This window comes from Sinohyriopsis cumingii, chromosome 15, assembly GCF_028554795.1.
Source record: "Sinohyriopsis cumingii isolate HCF-2022 chromosome 15, ASM2855479v2, whole genome shotgun sequence".
Lineage (NCBI taxonomy): Eukaryota > Metazoa > Mollusca > Bivalvia > Unionida > Unionidae > Sinohyriopsis > Sinohyriopsis cumingii.
In genome coordinates, this window is record NC_142975.1 from 5,302,789 (window position 1) to 5,319,038 (window position 16,250).

Consider the following 16,250-nt stretch of genomic DNA (forward strand, 5'->3'; position numbering starts at 1 on the left):
TCACTAGTTGTTTTTTTTTCGCGCTCAATAACTTGAGAAGAACTATGTGGACTGGAACTCACACTGGAAACTTGCATTATGACGACAAAAGGAAAATATTAATTTTACAAATTTTTCTAACACAATTTAAAGGAGCTATAGGCCATTTTAGCACAACTATAGGTTTAAACATTTTCATTATGGTTTATGATGTACACTATTTTGCCATGTTTGTCTGTAACTTAGTTTTTTCCGTTTCTATCCATTATTATTTTTTCGAAATCGGGAGATGCGGTGGCACGGTGATTAGCGTGCTGGATTCACGACCGAAAGGATGCGGGCTCAAATCCTACCATCGGATACAACCTAATTTAGTGGTGACCGTTGTGTCCTTGGGAGATGCACTTTGCTTGATTTGCTCCGCACTAAATAGCCTACATGTGTTACTGTGCCGTAAAGCACAAAACTGAACCCTTCGTAAATACGTTTGATAGAAAAATTGCTTTGACTTCAGTGGCTCTTTCCGTGTTCTTCCACTCCCTAAATGTACTGACCGCTATGAAAATCATATCAAGAGCAGAAAAATGGCATTAAACCCATAACCAACCAACTTTCTTTCGCCAAAGTCTGTAATATGGACAGTCAAAAACAGCTCGGATATAGTTTGTTAGCTGCATAATTGTGATTTACTTGTTTTAGCCAACTACAGCTTGTTACTAGAATCACACGGGTCTGACGTTTTATCAATAAAGTACGACGAAATCTCTAACAACATGAAATCACCTTATAGGTACTATAAGTGAACGCAAGGAGTACAAGAGTGACCAGAATCGCAAGAAGACTGAAAAACTACACATATCCATTCAAAAGACAGTAACGTACAAATATTACAGTCCCAAACCCTTTCTAGCAGAATCCATCAACTACTTACGTCTGGTCGTCCGAGAGTTATGCGTAGGTACGTTACTGTCTACTGTGCCAGAACTATGGATCCATTTATTTAGTTCTCTCTCTCTCTCTCTCTCTCTCTCTCTCTCTCTCTCGTTAGCTTAAGTATATATATATATATATATATATATATATATATATATATATATATATATATATATATAAATGTACTGATATTAAATGATTGCCATTAATGCATCGGTAAGGTAAAATATTCACAAATGTGATAGCAACGTCGCCCGCACACTACTGTAGACCCTCAATACGAAACGGTACAGTTTATCCTTGACTAAATGTCATAGTACACAATGAAGGCCATTCAAGGTCAAAACTTGTTTTGCCGTTAAAATCGTGGAGATCAGTTGCATCAAAATTACGTTATATCTATATTTTACTCCTGACAACTCCACTGACCCGAATTGTGTTCCGAATAAAAAAGGTGTGAGCCCGAAAAGGAGAGCCGATTGGTTGTAGCGTGTCATAGCAAGAAGTACACATTCAATTACAATGCCATGCCCCGCACCCACATGGTGTTAGGACGCCGCCAAAAACATACAATTACTCGATAGTGTCGGATACTTTCAACGTAACTGACCTATTAAATTACACATCACGTAATAATGTATCACAATGTGGGTTCAATTATAGACAATAATGCGAGTATGTGTACAGCATTTACTAAATGTTTACGTGTGTACATGCAAGTTACGTGTTTTGCTCATTACCATGAAAAAGGATTAAAATAAAAAATAATACATGATGATCTCGAAATATCCTAATAAATCGTACTCACCTCTCCCATTTTCTAATATATCTCTCACCAGGCGGTTCTTTACGTTTGGGTATTGATGCACACAGTGCTTGGCTGGAATATATCGCTACTACTTTAGTAGTGAGTTTATAGTGAGAGGCGGGGTAACCGTAGTCACGTGGATGAGGCAATCTAGGGGTAGACTACGTTCGAATCTGGAAAAGAATACTATATTTTGAAGTACAACAGATAACGCAATAGTAATGGCATGTAACAAAGTTGTAACTGGGATTAGTGTGCATGAATTGTGTGAAGAGAATGAATCTGGTTATGTTATTGCAGAGCATCTTTTGTTCCATGCTTTGTTTTGAAGTGTACATTGGAATTAACAATTTTGTATATAAAACGATTGCGCTGTTCGGCAAAGGACAGAAATGTTTTATTGGCAGCACATACAAGAAAGTTTCACAATCACGCAAAGAAGAGTATGATAGAAAGAAAAGTAAAAGGAAACATGTGATCACAGAAGGGGCGGGTAGCTGATGTCTATGTTGCTTTGCAAGTGTAACATATTTGATAAGAAACACAGCGACGAAATAAAGCATGCTGAATAATCTTAATATATGTTCAGTGTACATATACATACATAATAATAGGCAACATATTCATGTCCATTAAGTATTAAAATATAAGTAAAGTGTAAGGCTTGTTTGTTCTGACATTCGATTTCACAGCTTTGGCATATTTCAGTACTAACTGGGTTAAGGAAGATAAAACGTCATATAGATCATCAACAAAATGTAACAGACCCGTATGTTCTCACTTTTCTTTCATTAATCAAAATACTTGTATAATACATGTAACAGTAATATCAAATAAACGCGCATGCGCGTGTGTGTATGTGTGTGTGTGGTTTGGATTTTTAACGTAGCTTAAATAGTTTTTAAGTCATATCGCTACGAGTTCTGCATTGTAGCAGTTCATCGTGATCTCTAGCACTGGGGCATCATGCCGCAGACATGTAGCATGATGTCCTAGTCAGTTACATTATCACGAAACCAGGTCGACCAACCCTAACACTAACCTCTTAATGCTGAGCCCCAAGTGAGGCAGCTGATCGTACCATTTTTATAAATCTTTGGTATGACTACTAGGCGGGGGTTCGAACCCGCTCCCGCATCCCAGGCGGACGCTCTAACCACTTAGGCCACATAATCGGTGTCCAACGAACGTCAGATGCATTACGATACTAACTATGTGGTATCAAATGTTCTTTATTTGATAACTTGCAAAAATAAGTATGTTGGAGAAATCATTCAGCAAGTTTCTAAACGCATGAACAAGCTTAGATTTGACATAAATAACTTTATTGAACCATCATTGCGATTTCACTTCTCCACACACTTTAATGACGGTTTCTAGGATTTACAAGAATTTTCATTTAATTGATATTGTTAATTCAGATATGTAACGTCTGTTAAAAAGAAACATATTGGACCCAAAGTCTGGACATTATCTATCCAACAGGTTTAAATTCTAAGATTAAATATGAACTCGATTCGTCAATGTATTGTATCTGGTCACTTATTTGTCAACGGTGTGTTTCAGAAATAAATTCTAAATAACTGCTTTGGTTGGGATGAACTCGCTTTAAAGTGTTTGTTCGGTTTTCTTTGGGAGGGGTTATAAGTGTTCTTTTTTATAAAGTGATATTCATTTGATAATATGTAGTTACAAATAAAATCACCGCATTTCCCTGCTATGACAATTGTGCAAGTTAAAAATGTATGATCCTTTATATGCTCGTTATTATGAAATATTTATTTATCAAAATAATGTATAAAAGTCATATTTTAGTCATGTTTCTAATTTTTAAATCGAAAATTCTAAAATTTGACAGTCTTAAAAACTTGTTTAAAGCAGTTCTAGAAAGGGTCATAATTCAACCCATGGGAAGCTACTGGCAAGCTTTCTCACATACCCACGTTAGCCGAACGGAGACTCGAAACCACGCGAACAGAACTGAGATGGCATTTATCTGTAAAGGAGAACAATTTTGACCACTCGGCTACTCGGGGCTTATTAGCCTCAGGTAAACAAAAATACGAAATTATCCCCTGTTACCGTAACGAAAAATCCCTTTTTCGCATTTAAAAAAAGTATTCTTTTCATCAAAACGACGGTTTCTTCGCTAAAGTAATTAGATAGTACCTTAAACTTCTATAAATAAAATAGTGACGTAAAGAGACGAATTTAAACTTTGCCTGCCATCACACTGTTCATTCGAAACACATTGGTTATATCTGCATGACACAAATATGCATCTGCTCTATGTAGTCTCAGTAATTTACTAAAGAAACACATTTTTACCCTGAAACTTCTCCGCTCTCCCCCCCCCCCCCCCAAAAAAAACAACACAATTTATTAAGGCTGTCTCGGCTTTTCTGCAGTTGTAATTATGAATGAATAAATAGTTCGAGACTCAAACTTTCGGGGACAGAAGTGAGATATTATTGAGTTGTCAAGGCGAGCGCTAACACTCGGCCCCATAGCCTCAACTTAAGAAATTTGATAGGGACAGGAACTTTCCCCAGCTACCTTAACGAAAAGTCACTTTTTTCGATAAAAAGCATACTTTCCATCAAAATCATGTTTTCTTCACAAGATTAGCTAGCTAATACTTTGAATTATATAAATAAAAACGTGACTTTACACTCTGCCCATCATACAAGCAATGCGATGTTTTTCTTAGTATGGCGTGGCTACAGCATTGACATGTGCTCTCTGCTTTATGAACCTGACTTTCTCTATGTTGCGACAATGACAGGTTTCTGGTCGTTGTGTTCCGACTAAATATGTTAATAATTTTTTAAATATTTGTTATTCTACAACCAGGTCGTGACATTCTTTTAATATTTTCTATATTTTTCCTACAACAACATTGGAAACTAGATATGGCCCGCACTAGGACGGGAGTGATAACAGAAAGTTTCAAGATAAAATTCTAACAAAGTAACAAACATTTTTGTTTAACAATTGGTATGAGCGAGTTAAAAAGAAAGTTTGAACACAACAATAAAAAAAAGTTTAAAAGAAATCTGGATAACGCCACGACATCTTGTTTGGCATGCATGACACACAGAAACATAAATGTAGGTGTTTTTACATAAGGTGGGTTTATTGTTGATCTCTTGACTATTCGACTTCTCATACCATGGACTGGAAGGTTGCGAGATATGGGTAGTCATTTGACTAGCAATTTAATCGGCGAGTACCAGGTTAAATTTCATCAATGACGTGGGTTTGTCCTGTCTCTCAGTGGATTAAATATATAAATATCACGCTCGAAAGGACTATATGGAATAAGGGCCATTTTCTGCCCCCTCTCTAAATGTCCTTATATTATGTATAAAGTACATATGAGGTTGTTAACAGTTATTTCTGACATCAGTTTTGTGTTCATGTGTCCGTTGCCATGGTTACAGGGTGTCAAAACACTATCAGAAAATACATGAAAAGCAGTCATCTTTTCCATTTACTTCTCATCGATACTGCTTTTCCATGAGCTATTCACTCAGTTTCAAATTTGCAATATGCATTTTTATTATTTTAGAGGTTATAAAGCTGTATATAAAGTTTAGTTTCTAAAACTATTCCAAAATGGTCCATTGTAGACAAAAATAGAATATCGAACTTATACATCAACTGAAAACTTTCTGAAATACGTTGACAAAAAGGTACTTAATCATACAATACAAAAACTGTTCCTCAGTAAACTGTTCCTCAATAAAATATTGTTTAATATTATTGAATGCTGTTTAATATTATTGAATTATTTAAATTATTGTTTGATATTATTGAAACGTTTATATTGATTTCATACAGTTATGGCTTGATGTTATGTCGTTTAAGCTTGCTAGGCCAGCTAGTAAGCGCTAACCTATGCCGCCACCGGGCCAAGGCCATTGAGAGCGATCACGGGCCCTGGGATAAGAAACACCCGGGTCTTTCCTAGTTCTTGTTCAAGCAAACATTTTCTTTAATAAATTATATGGAATTAGGTCACAATTAATACTTCCAGTTCAGTAAATGTTTATTTAATTTGCCATTAAAATTTAATTTATCAATATTTGTAACTTTCAAACATATTTTCAGAAGGTATAATGGTTCGAGCGTCCGCCTCGGATGCGGAAGGTCATGGGTTCGATCCCCATCCGAGTCATACCAAAGACTTACAAAAATGGTACTAACAGCTTCCTCGCTTGGCGCTCAGCATGAAGAGGTTAGTGTTAGGACTGGTTGGCCTGGTGTCAGGAAAATGTGGCTGGGTGGGACATCATACAACATGTCTGCGGCATGATGCCCTAGTGCTAACATCATTATAAACTGCCACACTGCAGACATCGTAGCGATATGACTGAAACATTGTTAAAGCTACGTTAAAAATCCAATTCACACACATACACACACACGCTCTCTCTCTCTCTCTCTCTCTCTCTCTCTCTCTCTCTCTCTCTCACACACACAGGGCCAACAAGAGGGGGGCAACCGTGGATAGATCACCGAGGTTTGGGACCGTTAGGGGGCCCGGGGCGAACAACACTTTAAATTTTATTAAAGAAAAGTTTTGTTTGAACAAGAACTAGGAGAGACCCGGGTCTTTCTTACCCCAGGGCACGTGATTGCTCTCTAGGGCCCTGCACACACACACACACACACACACGGTATGTACTACATTCACTATTATCTTTTAAATTATGACTAGTAACTTTTAATAGACCAGTGGGCCATTCTAGAACATTAGTACTCTATTTTCGAGTAAATTTAATAATGTCACAATGACCAATTGCTAATAACATTTTATTATCACTCACCTATTTCTCGGGGCCACGGATGGCCCAGTGATATAAGGCGCTTGTCCTTAGAGGCAAGATAATTGTATGTATTGATTTTATCAGCAGAATATATGTTATGGCGATTCTAGATAAATGTGAAGTAATTAGTTATGTTCACTGCCGACCCACAATCTAATGGAATAATGTTGCAATCAAGCCCGTTGGTGCATATCGGCGTCCGTGGAGTTGGGGGAGGGTAGGATGCGGTTGCCCCATCCCCTAGATTCTTACATAATCCATTCTGCAGTATATATTCGTATATTTCTATTGTATGTTTAACGTTTGTCCATGGTGGTAAGTTTTAAGCAACATGTTTACAAAGCTAGCTTTTGTCTGTGATTGTAATTGTAAACAACATGTTTACGGTGCAAGATGTCAAGGTCAGCCATGTTTACAATTAAAATGGGGTTTTCCCTTGGACGTTCTATTACGTTGTAGGTCAAGTGAACTGTGGATAAATAGGGATTTGATGAAAAAAAGTAATTCATTCCTGTTTTAAGATTAGTCTGTGAAATCCATTTCTCAGATATTCAGTTGTGACTCGATTGGACTTATTTATTTAAATTATTCATTGGAATTACTAAGTGCTCATTGACTTTGGATAGACACTATTTTGGAATTATTGTTTGCTCATTTAAAGACATTCAGGATTACATCGTTGTGGCACATCAGGACATCCAAAATTTTTGGACTTGTGATAAAACATTTCGGATTTAATTCACAGTCTCTTAAATTTTCACTTTGTAACTTGGAGAAATAGCTTGCTTCTTGACATTTATATAAGTTATACATGTTTGAGCTTCTAACCCCACCACCACCACCATCAACCGATTTTTTTTTAGTCACATGCAATTGTACCATCGACGCAGCTGTCCTTCCAGGGAGCGCCCTCGTGACTGAACCGTGAGACAACCACTGCTTACGCGTAATTTTCAGAAGTTTTACATTTCCCGCAACACGATTTCCATCTTAGCCCTCTCAACAGTTGTATCTTCCATGGTCACTGAATATAGCTTGGCCGTTTTCTTGAGACCGCTTCAGGCGGCTGAGAGAATTTCCGAACAGATCGTTTTCGCTTGTACAGACCTAAAGAAATTATGTTACCAGTATCGCTCGCATCAATATTTTCTATCGATATTGCCCCGACGATAAATCCGTTTGCGTGCCTATGATAGTTGCCGCAGTCGCGATTCCCGACAAACCAAGGTCAAAAGTGTCGAGGTGGCGCGTCCACAAATTGCATCCACGACTACACGCGTTCGTATTTTGTAAGGACGGCGGTTATCGTAACGGTTTCATTTTGCAAATGTTGTTCCGCTTTGGTTATTTTTTTTTTCTTCTTCTCACGTTGGTAACTTTGAGAGTCTCTAACATGTCCTTCTCTTCTAAGTTTAGTGAATGTTGGTTAGATATAATTGAAAGGAATATAGCCAGCGTGGATTTGTCCGTGAATTTCACTTCATCGTTGTAGAAACAAACCATGTGCGTTTTTAATTCGTATGAGACGTTGTTATCAAATTGCGCGCAAATGCATTAATTCCAAGTTGTCCTCGAGTTGGTATTGGCACATCAAGGTGGTCCCAACGATTGATTTCTACCTGGATCTCGCATAGATTATATCTGAATGTGTATGAAGGTCTAGTAACTACCTTTACAGTCAGTAAATTCCGCAATATCGTCACCTCGTAGCTGATTTATAATTCATCACGTACGAATCTTAACCATAGCCACCAAAGATGGTTATGTATCATTCCGGATATACGTTATTTCCTTTTAACGGAATTTCAGCTCAGGCGTTAATGATGTTAATACTGCCTATAAAAAGACCCAAAAAATTTCGTACTGAGTGCCCGGTTTGTAATTGGTGTAAACAAACCAAAATGCCCCTAATTATTTATCAATATCACCATTTTACTCCAAAGGCCTTTTGTTCTGGTTAAAGTAAAGAAAAATATGATCCGAACCGGCACGCCTTGAAGATGTGAGGATGATGTCTATCAAAACCGTTTTTAAAGTAAAAAAAACTGTTGATCATTTTCTAAGGTTAAGAAGTTAGATTTTTTTCTCTACTTTACTGGTCAATATTCCTACAATACGTTCCATGAAGTTACTACACTTGGTGGTACTTATGTGGCTGATCACACCTCTACTGTGACGAGTACATTCTCAGCTGAAAGTTGCATGCGCTGTTTGCGACTCCGCTGCTCGCCCCAGTGATCTAACAGTGATAGCAAACTTTTTCATTAGTGGAGCTGAAAATCCTTCGCAAATTCAGCAATGCATTGCCGAGGAAAACTCGGGTATATAATGGGTAAAAGCCATGTAGGCCAACGAAGAAAATTGTACTTCCATTCTAACCTCGAGCGACCTAATAAACATTTCAGCCGAATTCATGCCATGGTAAAATATTGTCGGCCCAGTTACTCCATCGCATTTGACAACATTGTTGCAAAACCCGTATGGAACTTGTCCAGCAATTTGTATCGGTTTTGACTGAACCCGCAAGGGCGGAGTCAGGAAGCAAATATTCCACAGGAACGTTGAGATATTCATATTCCACACAGATGACGTATGGAACTTTCATAGTTTGATTAATCACGGGCTCTGGTATTATCGAACACTGCGGCTTCTCGCTGATTCCCTCACATTAAAAGCCAAGATTGTCAAGCAACGGTTGCGTGCTAAATACACGCATACAACGTCGACAAGAAAACTTATTTCCAGCATAATTTATGTGCTGGTAAAACAGTTGTTGAAGGTCTTTTTATTGCAGAGCAGTGCCGCTCCTCTTGACGATCTAGCAACAACAGATCAACGTTAAATTGCCTGCATGAATCTTTGCAGTGTATGTGGAGGTGGGGGCGAGGGCGTCGAATTGGCTGAAAGTCAATGTTCCAAATGATCATATTAACGGTTCTGCCATGGTTCAGTCGTATGGAGAATTCTATGTTACAAAACTTGAGTTCACCCCTGTATTTTCCAGGACGATCTGTATTGTCGCGTGCAGGGAGCACTTCGTACAAGATCGCCTATTCTTAGCATTGAGTGTGGTTGTTTTTAATGTTTGCCATTGTTCGCCGTGGAATGCATGCTGGCGTTGGAATATAACTGGATCTGCGGAAATGTTTCAAATAAGAAACCTTAATATGAACTTCCGCTCTTATGGAAGGAGTCCATCCTGAACCTCCACGGATGTAATCATAGATCTACTGAATTGTTGCAAACCCTTTATGGATTTTGTGCTTGCTGGCCCCAGTGTCTTTTCGGTTCAAGATCAGAAAAGGCACCCCTGTTAAAGTACCCGTGCGAGATTTTGACACCGTCGTTGGTTCCTTTGTCCTTTGAAGCACGCTGCATATTTAAGTCCGCAACGAGAACAATGTTTACCTCGAACCTAACGTGAGTGACAAAGCCACCGAATACTGCAACCTTGATATGAATCGGGGACTTTGGTTCGTTGATGAGCATACACAACAACCTCAACGGCAATATTACCCGCGATACGATGATGGTCGGAATCTCGTTCAGGGGAAGTCCTAAGAGTGCATGTATGTTTGCTTCTCTTGCACCTCTTGGTATCCTTATTTTACTGTCCAGCGCGAATTGTTTGACTTGATTCACGGAGGGCATAGTCCTATAATAACAGCATCATCTAATTGCTTGTTTGGCAATCAGTTTTTGTAGTCTCATTGTTACCTTGCCATGTAAAGAATTCATAATCGTTCCGATCCTATATATTATTTCATCGACTTGTGTGTCTTTTCCCTCGACGACATCGTTGGGTTTTTCTCCCAGCAACATCGATAGCATTCACCCTTCACCCTCCCTATTTTGCTAATGTGAAATCAAATCCATTTTAAAACGGCTATCAGTCACCTACTTTTTATAGTGCAATGACTGTTTCAAGTGTAATTGGTTGTTTCTGACGATTATAGTTTACACGTCTGGATGTATGAATCGTGCATATGGCATACATGGTCTCACACATGTGTATCAGTCATCAAAAGTGATATCTGGCATGGCAATTTCTATGTCTCATATTATGAAATTAACACGCCCACCAACAGTAATTTGAGTCGGTTTTACATGGGCGATTCACTCTTGTGGACCATATTCTGAAATATTTTTGACAGTCTTTGAGAACAATAGGCACACAGAACAAAAATGTTTTAGTCTAATCCGTCCCCCACCACAAGTGTCAGTCTTTATTAAGATGCTGTTCAGGGAATTCCATTGCTAATCAATACTGTAGTTTAGCTCTCACAGATCTATTTCTCATTACCAAACTTTAATGAAGTTTAAAACTGCAAATCATAGGTTTCATGTTGAACGGGCTAATGTTTCCTATAGCAAAATATATTGTACACTCGGTCAGTCTCAAGAAATAGGGGATGAATATTACGATCTTCCATCATGCTATTATCTTCATTATGAAAGACTAGAATGTGTGTGTGTGTGTGTGTGTGTGAGAGAGAGAGAGAGAGAGAGAGAGAGTTGGATTTTTAACGTAGCTTTAATACTTTTTCAGTCATATCGATACGATGTCTGTAGTGTGACTGTTTATAGTGCTGTATAGCACTAGGGCATCATGCAGCAGACACGTAACATAATGTCCCACCATGTCATATTATCCTGACACCAGGCCGACCAGTCCTAACACTAACGTCTTAATGCTGAATGCCAAGTGAGGCAGCTGTTAGTACCATTTTTGTAAGTCTTTGGTATGAGACAAGGAGGAAGTAATCAAATCATCCTTGAAGTTGTATGTATGTTTGTGCTTTGTGTTTAAAATGGATGATGTTGACAGTCTTTTGTTCAAAAGAAAATTCTATTTTCCATAGGTTTGGGATTCAAAGCTAAAGTATACAACTTGTTTAATTGTAAAGCAAGGCAATTATATTTGTTGCTTTTAACAACAGATAATCTATTTGTGACGTCTTGGTTTCCAAGTACTCACCAACTTACTATGAGCTTTAGACGATTACACACCGTACTATGCGATTTAGAATGATAGTTTTGTGTACCACCATGCATTTCACGGGAGGCTATCGACCCTGAGTATATTGGTCTTTTATTGTTTGCACTCTGAAAACAAGCCGGTTTGTACGCCACCATGAAAAGAGCCGTTAACGACTCTTAAATTGGCCAGATCACATATATAGGTTTTGGTGAGTGTAGCGTGGCGTAGTTTGCTGTGTAATTGTATCATCTCTTATCTTTGATTTGGTTACGTCTTTGATGTAGACGACCCTATTATCTCGTCAGATCAATGCGTTATACGCATCTTTAAAACTTACCTTTAGAATAAAAGTGTTGGGTTTTTTCTTACATGAAGAATACGAAAGCGTAAAAGGTAAATATTATAGAATACTGATTTACTTAACGATTACAAATTAAATCCGAGTTCAAATGTTGTTTATGAAAAGTTTTAAAACCTCTGTATGAGATTAATGACAAATGTGATCCTGATTCGTGTTGACTGGTGTAAAACAAAATACGCTGAATAGTGAATGTTGACAGATGTGATCCTGATTCGTGTTGATTGGTGTTAAAAATACACTGAATAGTGAATGTTGACAAATGTGATCCTGATTCGTGTTGATTGGTGTTAAAAATACACTGAATAGTGAATGTTGACAAATGTGATCCTGATTAGTGTTGATTGGTGTTAAAGAACACACTGAATAGTGAATGTTGACAAATGTGATCCTGTTTCGTGTTGATTGGTGTTAAAAAATACACTGAATAATGGATGTTGACAAATGTGATCCTGATTCGTGTTGATTGGAATTAAATATTACACTGAATAATGAATGTTCTCTTTTCATAAAAAGGGTAAATCATATAAGAGCTGTGATGCTGGCAAAGATGATGAAACAAAGAATATCCAAGGATTATCGAAGCACGCTAAGAAACAAAACTAATAATGAATTTTAAACAAAATCTAAATTATTATATAAAAAAAATAAAAACCGGCGAATCAAGGATATATACGACAATGGTCAGCTTACAGTCTAGTTTGTTTTGCTAGAAGCCTGATGTAATTATGATAAACAAACGGAAAAAAACCCCGAACAAAACAAGCAAAACAAAACCGGAAGGATTTGAAGCACTGAGATTAAAAAATTCAAAAGTGTATTAGAATGAAAGATTGTGCAAATCTTTAGATATCTCACATCAATTTATTGACCTTTATGCGAGGCAATCTGCCAATAACAAGCCTTATGACAATAATAACACTTCATACTTCATTATAGGCTCGTAAACACTAAACAAAAAACTATTGTAATGACAGCACCAACAATTCTACTATCATTCAATGTAAAATCAAATAAAATATCTGTCTAAAATATTTTGTTTCAGCTCGCATGTTGTCCTTGTGTGTGATCATACTGCTGTGAAATGGCAACAAGTCTTGACTATATAAAAATATATTTCAGACGCACGCTTTACGATTCAGCCTGTAATATCAACAACTGTTAAACCACTGGCAAACGTTTTCTTATTGAACATATATGTCACGTAGCCTAGACAACCCAAATCACAGAAAGATAGAAACTAAAAAAAGAGGGAAAGAATCAACTTACGAAGCAGTCTCTGTGAAGTATTGTAGATAAAATGGATGGTCGCCAGACGAGGACAACACTTAAAATACTTTGAAAATTTGGCCGAAGGCCAGTTTCTTTGAAATAATGATTTGTAACTTTTAATAGATCATGATATCGAACTTATGTTGGTCATTCAAGAATATTAGTATTTTCGGTTCTTGTTTAAAGCATATTTAATAACCGTGTCACACTGACGATGTACTGACAGAATATATATAGGTACCACGTATATATAATGCATCTGAACGCTTCGGAAAACTAAATATAACGCATTGTTTTTTTCTTCTGCATATGTACTTCAAAGATATCATTGTTTTAAAAACTTACAATAAAATGTTTGCATTAGCAGGCCAATGTATGCTGGTATATGCGTGTACAGCCAAAATAAAACACAGTTGTTATGTGTGGAGTCTGGATATATTTTTGTTTTCACTTTGCCAGTCCTCGCTAGGCACTCAGCATTGAGAGGTTAGTGTTAGGACTGGTCGCCTGGGTGTCATGATATTGTGACTGGGTGGGACATCATGCTACATCTCTCTCTCTCTCTCTCTCTCTCTCTCTCACACACACACACACACCCTTTGCAAGTTACGGATATTGTTTTGCATGGTGTCCACACTCAAGGCATACATCAGGATCATAAAGAGACCTATCTATATAAAATCGAGATATTGGGAGAATTTACAAGTAGATATCAATTTTAATTAGATTAATCTCGAGAATTGATTACTCGATCTCGAGACAACGCGTTTTAATCATAATATCCCTATAATTTATGTAAATGTGCTCTCCGTTATGCGCAAGTTCTCCACTTAGCAAAATATAAACCCCCATCTGTCTTATTAAAATCTACCTGGCATAACGTGAATACTATTTGCTTTCTCGAGACAGGAACGCGAAATCTCGAGTTCGAATACGCGATCTCGAATGAACCAATCAGAAACAGTCGTTGAGTCACATGCTCACCTATTTAAGACAACATAATGAATGTTATCATGTTAAGACCCTGTTGACTTACCATGTAGTTCGATTGCGGGAAGTGACAATTTCTGTTTCGAGTAATGGAGAACTTGATTGCGCATAATGTATATTTCAATTTTGCGCAGCACATGTATGACATAATTGAATAATACTATATAATTAAAAATTAATTATCTCTCTCGAGTTCTAGTAATCAAGCATCGATATCGCAGGAAGTTTTGTCACGTTATGGGCCTAATGGCTTGCCATACACGCTGCATATGCTTCATGCTGCATGTCTGTGCACAACCCTGGACAAAACACTCATACATTGACGTTATTTTATGCCGGCACTTGCAGGAAACTTGTTTTGTCCGTGGCTGTTCAAAATAAGTTTATTAAAACATGCAATTAGCTACCTCTACCCACATGAAGAAACTGTCCATCTACAAGACAAACTTTGGACAAGATATCATTAAAAAGCGTGATTTTTACCACATTATTAATAATTAAATCAATCATATTTATCTCCCACATGTATTGATGGTTTCAACGATACTGTAAGTTTGTAGTTTCTACAGTTGTTTTTTTTCTTTCTTGCCAAATTACTGATTATTGCATCATAAATCGTATTTGGATTGGCAAGTGCTATACAGCGGTATAAATAGTGCTTATTAAGTTCATAGTGTGTTGCTTATTGCGTTTCTTTTAAAAATGTCATAAAATGGGTTACATAATATTTCACAGGGACAAAGGAATGGTTTAAAGCAACTCAAGCGTTTTATTTTCTGAACAATAATCTCTTACTAATTTTGATTAATGTTTTTCTTTTGTTTGCTTTTAAAACGAGTCTTTTTATACACTTCGTTTAAGTCTACTAGGTTAGTATAGTCGGTGCTGCGTGCCAATAAAAGAAATATGTGATTGACCTATATGGACTTTTTAACAGAATTAAATATCTTCTTTGCATACAAAAAGGGTTGGACTGTGCCACGGGCAGTCCTATGGTCGAAATGTATGGTGCAGTGACCAAGAATGGCACATAAACCTTAAGGTGTTATGACGTTTCATTTACTTGTATATTTGTATAATACTCGTTGTGACATATACGTGATTTTGAGATGACATTCAAAAGACCCAACATAATGACGGACATCTCTAGATAAGAACGATGTATGTCAGAACAAGAATATATGTTATTAGGCCGATATCAAACAGCAGACAGAGAGAGAGAGAGAGAGAGAGAGATATGCGATACTTTGATAAACAAACATAATGAAGGGGCTCATTATATATTTTCTTTACGATATAAAATTAAAGATATTTAAAGTTTCGCCATGTTTATTTAGTATTTGTAATTTAACTCCAGCATATAATTGCACAATAATTACATTTTTGTGATCATAAACTTCTATAGGAAGAAGATATTAACATTAATATGTCTTTAATACCAGCATATTTTAATAAGTGATATTATTTTATATCAGATTTGAGCATGCAGGTTATACATGTATATTATCAGTAGATTGTGACCACTGTGTCCCCTTTCTATATTTTAAACGGATGTAGGGGAGTTTAAATACACGTTTATCAAGATTATCAAACGTTCTTGTTTTCCAGTGTGATAGGTTGGTATGTTGGTGCACGTGCTAGGCAGGCGCAATTTATCACTTTGACAAAAATACTTAGTAACGGTCGCCCGTGTTAACTGTGTGTAATTCGTTGTGGAAGATAAGAGGTCTCCCATCGAAGAAACTGGTGTGTGTGTGTGTGTGTGATTTAAATTTTTAACGTAGCTTTAACAATTTTTCAGTCATATCGCTACGATTTCTGCAGTATGACAGTTTATAGTGATGTCTAGCACTGGGGCAAAACCGAACCTTGTCCGAAAAATAGACATGATCTGCCCTATTTCTTTCAAATCTTGTTTTCTTTTTTCTTTTTTTTATATCTGAAGGCGGCGACAATCGAACGTAATATACATGCTGACAGTGTTGACAATGGTATGACTCTAATGATACATTGCATATTTAATCCATACTGTCTCGATTTCCATTAACGCGCAGTTCAATGCTCCACATGTGTTACAGTCATCAGTTAATATCGACG

The 16,250-nt window shown here is 37.1% G+C and overlaps 1 protein-coding gene across 1 annotated transcript in view; it reads right to left on the reverse strand.

The window, feature by feature from the left end:
• Window positions 1-16,250, reverse strand: part of LOC149781204 (solute carrier family 2, facilitated glucose transporter member 1-like) — a 110,180-nt gene that overhangs the window by 66,469 nt on the left and 27,461 nt on the right. Inside the window, exon 2 of the mRNA XM_089935265.1 lies at window positions 1,721-1,893. Coding sequence (XP_089791391.1) covers window positions 1,721-1,729 — 9 coding nt within the window. The 5' untranslated portion in view covers window positions 1,730-1,893. The remainder of the gene's footprint in view (window positions 1-1,720; window positions 1,894-16,250) is intronic.